This window comes from Xenopus tropicalis, chromosome 8 (genome assembly GCF_000004195.4).
Source record: "Xenopus tropicalis strain Nigerian chromosome 8, UCB_Xtro_10.0, whole genome shotgun sequence".
NCBI lineage: Eukaryota > Metazoa > Chordata > Amphibia > Anura > Pipidae > Xenopus > Xenopus tropicalis.
In genome coordinates this window covers 135128005-135135125 of record NC_030684.2, presented here as the reverse complement: position 1 = coordinate 135135125, position 7121 = coordinate 135128005, and the positions used below count along the sequence as shown (strand labels likewise).

Genomic DNA, 7121 nt, shown 5'->3' with positions numbered 1-7121 from the left:
CCCCTTAGGAAATTGTTTTTCTTTCTTCTGGTATGCCAATCTTATACAGCCGCTTGACCCCTTCTATTACCATTAGGTATAATAAAAAGTTCATTTGACTTTTTCCAAGTCTTAGTTCTTTCCAAATAGATTGTCACACATCTCACCACTGTTGGACCAAGGACTGCATTAATAACCCACCCCAATCCAACTAAAAAATTGAAATTTGCCTGATCGACACCAGGCCGATTGTAGGCCAGATATCGGGTAAGCCTGTCGGGGGTGCACATACACAGGCAGATAAGCTGCCAAATTGCTCTAAAGGACCCAAATCAGCAGCTTCATGTACATTACTTTACTGTGTTGCACTAGTACGAGGTATTTTTTGTCATATGAGGACACCTGCTGGTCACAATTCATACACTTTGATGCTTGCTCTTTTTATTATTCTGATGGTTCAAATTTCCAGGTGAATATAATGATACTAATTTGTGTGTGTGGTTGTACCTCACTATGATTTTAAAGGGCAAATTCACCTGTATATTGAAAAAAAGACATTTTGTAAATAAAAATCCATAATTCCAAGCAAACTTTGCAAATTAAATTATTTGGACATTTTTAATTGGTTTTAAAGTTGTATGTAAATGTAATTCCTATTGGAAGCAGTGTCTGCCTTTACCTTTGTATTATTAGCACTCCTTCTTCTGACTGTTGAATCAATATAAAATAAGACCTCTGCCACCAAGACTCTAGTTCTCAAAATTACTTGCCTTTTCTGTGATTAACAGAAGCCGTAGATGCTCTTTCTCAGCAGAGCAAAATCCCTGTTTTCCTTCTGAAGGTATATCTCTGTCTGTACAGTTACAGGACCAGCAGGTGGCACTGTTACAAAATTTATTATATTGGCAGGTAATAAAAAACTTAAATAGTTCTGGAACTAAAAAAGAAAATATGTCATGTAAATTGCAAAAAGTTCTTAGAAAAGCACCCTTTTACATTACATTTTTTAAGGTTTACTTATCCTTTAAGATAAGTGTTTCTGACCAGTGTCTGCCTGTCACCATTTGCCTAGACAGATGTTCTTTGTTCCTAGTGCATGGGGCTAAAATAGCCAATAGCTAGTCCGAATATTAGAACATTCACAGAGCTAGACCAGCCTGTAGCCAATCAGAGGACAGGATTTTCACAGGACAAGAAGAAGCTATAGCTTATAGAAACACTAGAACAGAACCACAGAAGGACTTCCTGCCCTGCTATTATAGCAGATACCTCTGTGGCTGCCAGAAGAAGGAATTTACTCTGATTAACCGTTATATTCATCTGTATAAATATATATGAGAAGTTATACTGCCCATTTGACTATAAAAGCTGCCCAGTCTGCAGGGCAATGATCAAGAATAAATGACAAAAATCCTCATTTTGTATAATAAGCCAATCATCATCTTGATGCTGAGCGGTAACACCAGCCTGTGTGTGTTTGTGCCTCACAAGAGGAAATAACACCTCCGCTCAGTGCTGTGTGGGTGCCGGTCAGAGCGGCCACTTCTATCTCTAACCTGTAACTGCTAATTAGTTATTAGGCACAGGGTGAAGGAAAGGTGCCTCTGCCCAGCGCCAACAGCCATCAGAGATCCACTGGGGAAATGGGAGTTTATTTCTACTGGACCCTGGCACTTCTTTATCTTCATAAAAGTAAGTTGGTTCCTGTAGTAGAACTGGGTTTATTTATTAGACTTATTACAGAGAAAGGGGAATAATTTAACCATTAAATAAACCCAATAGGGCTGTTCTGCCCCCAATAAGGGGTAATTATATCTTAGTTGGGATCAAGTACAGGTACTGTTTTATTATTACAGAGAAAAGGGAATCATTTAACCATTAAATAAACCCAATAGGGCTGTTCTGCCCCAATAAGGGGTAATTATATCTTAGTTGGGATCAAGTACAGGTACTGTTTTATTATTACAGAGAAAAGGGAATCATTTAACCATTAAATAAACCCAATAGGGCTGTTCTGCCCCCAATAAGGGGTAATTATATCTTAGTTGGGATCAAGTACAGGTACTGTTTTATTATTACAGAGAAAAGGGAATCATTTAACCATTAAATAAACCTAATAGGGCTGTTCTGCCCCCAATAAGGGGTAATTATATCTTAGTTGGGATCAAGTACAGGTACTGTTTTATTATTACAGAGAAAAGGGAATCATTTAACCATTAAATAAACCCAATAGGGCTGTTCTGCCCCCAATAAGGGGTAATTATATCTTAGTTGGGATCAAGTACAGGTACTGTTTTATTATTACAGAGAAAAGGGAATCATTTAACCATGAAATAAACCCAATAGGGCTGTTCTGCCCCAATAAGGGGTAATTATATTTTAGTTGGGATCAAGTACAGGTACTGTTTTATTATTACAGAGAAAAGGGAATCATTTAACCATTAAATAAACCCAATAGGGCTGTTCTGCCCCAATAAGGGGTAATTATATCTTAGTTGGGATCAAGTACAGGTACTGTTTTATTATTACAGAGAAACGGGAAATATTTTTTTAAAAATTTGAAATAATTGATTAGAATGGAGTCTATGGGAGATGGAACTTTCTGGATAATGGGTTTCTGGATAACGCATCCCATACCTGTAGTATCGATATACGAACATGGCCAATAGGGTTAGAGGCACCCAGGGAATGTTGCCACCTCTGAGCTTAGAATTTTAGAAAAGTAAAATGGCACCAAAAAAATTTGAAAAACAACATGTTTCAAAGGACTGTTTTTTTCCAAAGCATTTTTCCTGGTAAAAGTCTAACTATTTTGTGGCAAACAAAATTGCCCCAGTCTTTTCTTGGATACAAATTTCTCCTATTTTGTTGTTGCCTTGTCTCAGGCCAGAAAACTCCATCCCACTGTTAATCAATGGCAGCCGCACATTTGTTAGAGGTAAATTAGAGCCGAGGACGGCTGCTCAGATGTTCCACATGAGGAAATCTCTTTTTTGCCCCCTAACATCTGCCCTTCACAAAATTAATTGATGTAAAATTCATCATGTTTTTTGAGTCATTTATGAGCAGTTACCGTACTTTTGCCTAATCATGGGAAAGACAGACTTGTGTGGCAAGAGACTGTTGCCTATGGCAGTTCAGCAAACTGAGCCTTTTGTTGGTTATTTATCTCCAGTCAACTCTAATACCCCAGTCCTGTTCCATGGAGCATCCCAGATATGGTCTATATGGACACACAGAATATATATATACATATATATATATATATATATATAGATAGATATATAGATAGATATATATATAGATAGATATACACAACTATAAATATAATCCCTCAATGTGGTTTCTTTGCTTTCTTAGCTATTATATCTGCGCAACCCTGTGGCCCCACCATAAACGTGAGCGTTACAGAGGGAGGACAAGTGTCTCTGCACGTGAATGAGACAGAAATCATCAAAGTCAGTTGGGACGTGAGCAATGGAACCTATGAGAATTTATTTGCCAAGAAGCAGCCGGGCACATCAATGGAGGCCGTAGCGGATAAATACAGAGGGAGGGTGCATGAAATGGGCAACAGTTCCTTACTGGTTTCCAATCTGAGCCTGCGGGACTGGGGAACCTACACGGCTCATGTATTCAGCTATAGTGGAGTTTGCCAGCAGAGCTATGATGTCCGAGTGTATCGTAAGTGTTAGAGCCATATCCATCCAATTATCAGTAATGTGTGTAGAATCCCTGAACTATTAAACACTGTATAGACATGGGCAGAGTTGGACCTACTGGTGTCTCTTCTATGGAGCAATTTGCCCCAGGCTGATGCACTTCTTATGTCAAAAAATGATCAGGCTGAGGATGGCCAAGCCACCATTTTGTTTAATCACTAAGGTAGTTCTAGCAAGGGCTTGGGCTGGATGTATGTGTCCACAGTATAACTTTAGCAAGGCTAAACAATGACTACATGGTGCTCCACAGCCAAGTACCTCAGGGGACAGTGTTCTTTTTTTATATAAAGGTTATTATTTCTGTTCATGGGTGGGTCATTTTTGGTTAGCTTGGTCCCCAGTCAGTTAACCTTTAATGTCCTCCTCTATAGAGAGGAAAACTCTCTATATAAAATGTATGTCATAAAACAGCCCATATATATTTAAACCCTGCTTCATCTTAATAAATCACTTTCATAAAAATATACTTTATAGCAGTATGTGCCATTGGGTAATCCTAAATAGAAAACTGCCATTTTAAGTACTAAGGGCCGCCCCCTGGGATCATAGGATTCACAATGCACACAAACAAGCCAAGGCACACATACATGCTAGGCCCCATCAGCCAATGAATGGGCAGAGTTCTGCCTTTTGCTCCCACACTACTTCCTGTTACAGTTAGAGTTGCATCACTTCCTGTCAGCTGATCTCTGAGGGAGCACACAGCCCATCACTAAATGGCAGCTCAAGGGAAAGGGTGTAAAAGGGCAATATTTACTGATATATTGGGAATATCAAAGGGGTTTTACAGTAAAATAATGTGAACTGATTATAATGAATGCATTATTTTTATGGACAGGAAGCTTATCTGCTGAAGATATCGATATTGAGTACAACATGACCAGCAGGGAAAGCTGCAATATGACAGTAACATGCAGGGTAGAGGGGCCGGACACAAGGCTTGTGTGGAACGGCACGGCTATAGGAAGGGCAGGAGCGGCACAGCAAACCCTCCATGTGTATAATGCTGAGCCCCATATGATCTACAGCTGCACCGCCCAGAATCCTGTGAGCAGAGCCACCACCTCTCTAACTCCCTGGGCTCATTGCCTGCAGGGGAAATCCGGTAAGAGATCAAGTATACAGTATTATGAGCAAAATGTCTGAAAATATGGTTCCAACAGAAAAGATAAAATTGGATCATTGCTGATAATATACCTGGCCCAATTCTTTACAGACACTTTAAATATTCACTGACTGTTATGATTTCAATTGGTTGGACTTATGTAAAGCGGATGCTGACTAGACTTGTGGCACGGCCACCATATTTATTTTGCCCACTGGCAATGTTTATGGCCACGCAGATAGATAACCTTGTCCATCGAGTAGATATCTATGAGGGGCACAGGCCAATGGAAGTGAATGGCGGAAGCATTTCAGTGCTGCTCTGGCACCGTCACCAAGACTAGATATAAACCCAGCAGTAGGTACCAGTACCATTCATAGGCAGAACCCTGATCTGCCCCTTGGGTTATGCAGGGAAGAGTAATTGAAAAGCAAAAACAAGCACAAACACACACTGAGAAAGGGGAGTGTAGTCCAGATAATGTGGGTACAGGCACTAGAGAAATAAAGAAATTAATTGGTTCTGCTGATCTCTACATTCCAGTGTTGGTAGAACTTGGTCGCTGTGGGTAAGGAGACTGACCGCACTGCATCATATTGGAGCTAAAGTTGGCTTCAAGCCCTTGTTTATCCCTGGCTCTTCACAGCTTGGCAGTGCCTCAAATATCTGGCAAACCACCTGTGTTTTATTAAATAATAAAGTGTAATAACATGAAGCTAAGTACCTTGCTGTCCGAGGCTACAGTTTTATTGTTATTGCTACTTTTAATTACTTATTTTGCTATTCAGGCTTCTCCTCTTCATATCCCAATCTCTCATTTAATCCACTGCCTGGTTGCTAAGGTAATGTGAATCCTAGCTGCTGAAACTCCAAACTGGAGAGCTGCGGAACACAAATTGAAATTATTTTGAAACTACAAATAATAAAAAATAAAGACCAATTGCAGATTTTTGTTTGGTTTGGCTTGTGTTATTACATATCTCACTGTGCTGCGCTGTCTCATCTTCTCTTCCAGAAAGGAATTACATTGTGCAGAATATAATAAGGCTGGTACTGTCGGGCTGCATCCTCATCGCTGGTGCCTGCCTGTTTGCCCACCATGTGAAGAGAGAAGGTGCCGGAAATGGATAATTAGTCTGTGATGGGGAAGGGGTGGATCTTTGTTGCCATACACAATAATAGCTAATTACAGGGGCCTACGTGCTTGTTAGGTTTGGGAAAGGTTAGGCTGAGAATCTCACACTTTCTAGGCCCTTTTTGGGGACCCCTGCTTTAGAGCTGTTACTATAGGCAGCCAATGGAAAGGGGCACTGTCATAGTGACAACAAGATCCATAGATGGTATAGGAGAGTATGTACAGGGGAAATGGGAACAGGGAATTTTAGCCATGCTCCTGATTATCCAAGGCCAAAACTATTTTAAAAATGGTATTCAGGCTGTATTTGTGGTGGTTTTGGGGGTTGGGGTAATTATTTAACTGTATGTACGTTGCAATAATTCTCCAGTTATTTTGCTAAGGTCACTGAGCATAGCAACCAGGGGGATAATAGGACTATTAGACTAATAGGAATAGGGCATGTTCAGTGGGGGTTTCTGACACTAGCAGCTATTATACTATCCACTTATTCTACTATTAATTAGAGATGCACAAAGTCAGTTTGGGATTCTGCCTTTTTCAACAGGATTCGGTCTCTGGCTGAACCAAATACTTAAAATCACATGACTTATTGTCGCATAAACACAGAAGTTAAAAACGTTTCACTTCCTTTTCCTAATTTGTATATGCGAGATTCAGATTGGGTTTGGTATTTGGCCGAATCTTTGACAAACGAATCGGGTTTGCCTTGATCCAAAAATATTGTATTCAGTGTGTCCCCACTGTTTATTCTATTCAGCCTTTTATTTGCCCTGTATTATTTATTTTATATATTTTTTTGTAACTATAATAAAGAAAAGGCTTTTGCTTTTCTTTCTGCTCAGGCCATCGCCTACTCTTACGATTCCCAAGCTGCTGCCAGGTTGCTAGGGTAATTAAGCTCTAGCAACCCAATAGCTTTTTAAATCCCCAGCCCGATTAGTGCAGAACAAATCATTCAAAAAAAAAGTCAGACCAGAGAGGAAGCATCTAACTGCTGCAAGAAGGAAAGGCAAATATACTACAGGTATGGGACCCCTTATCCAGAAACCCATTATCCAGAAGGCTCCGAATTACGGAAAGCCTACACTCCATTTTAATCAAGTAATTCAGATTTTTAAAATTGATTTCCTTTTCTCTGTAATAATAAAACAGTACCTGTACTTGATCCCAACTAAGA

At 39.8% G+C, this 7121-nt stretch overlaps 1 protein-coding gene across 1 annotated transcript; it reads left to right on the top strand.

Annotated features, from left to right (window-relative positions):
* The first annotated feature begins 990 nt into the window (after window positions 1-990).
* Window positions 991-6520, top strand: LOC101731889 (SLAM family member 9-like). The gene is made up of 4 exons (XM_018089594.2): window positions 991-1671; window positions 3340-3663; window positions 4540-4806; window positions 5822-6520. Exons 1-4 carry the CDS (start codon window positions 1623-1625, stop codon window positions 5935-5937), a joined length of 756 nt encoding a protein of 251 aa, XP_017945083.1. The 5' UTR covers window positions 991-1622; the 3' UTR covers window positions 5938-6520.
* Window positions 6521-7121: the final 601 nt, after the last annotated feature.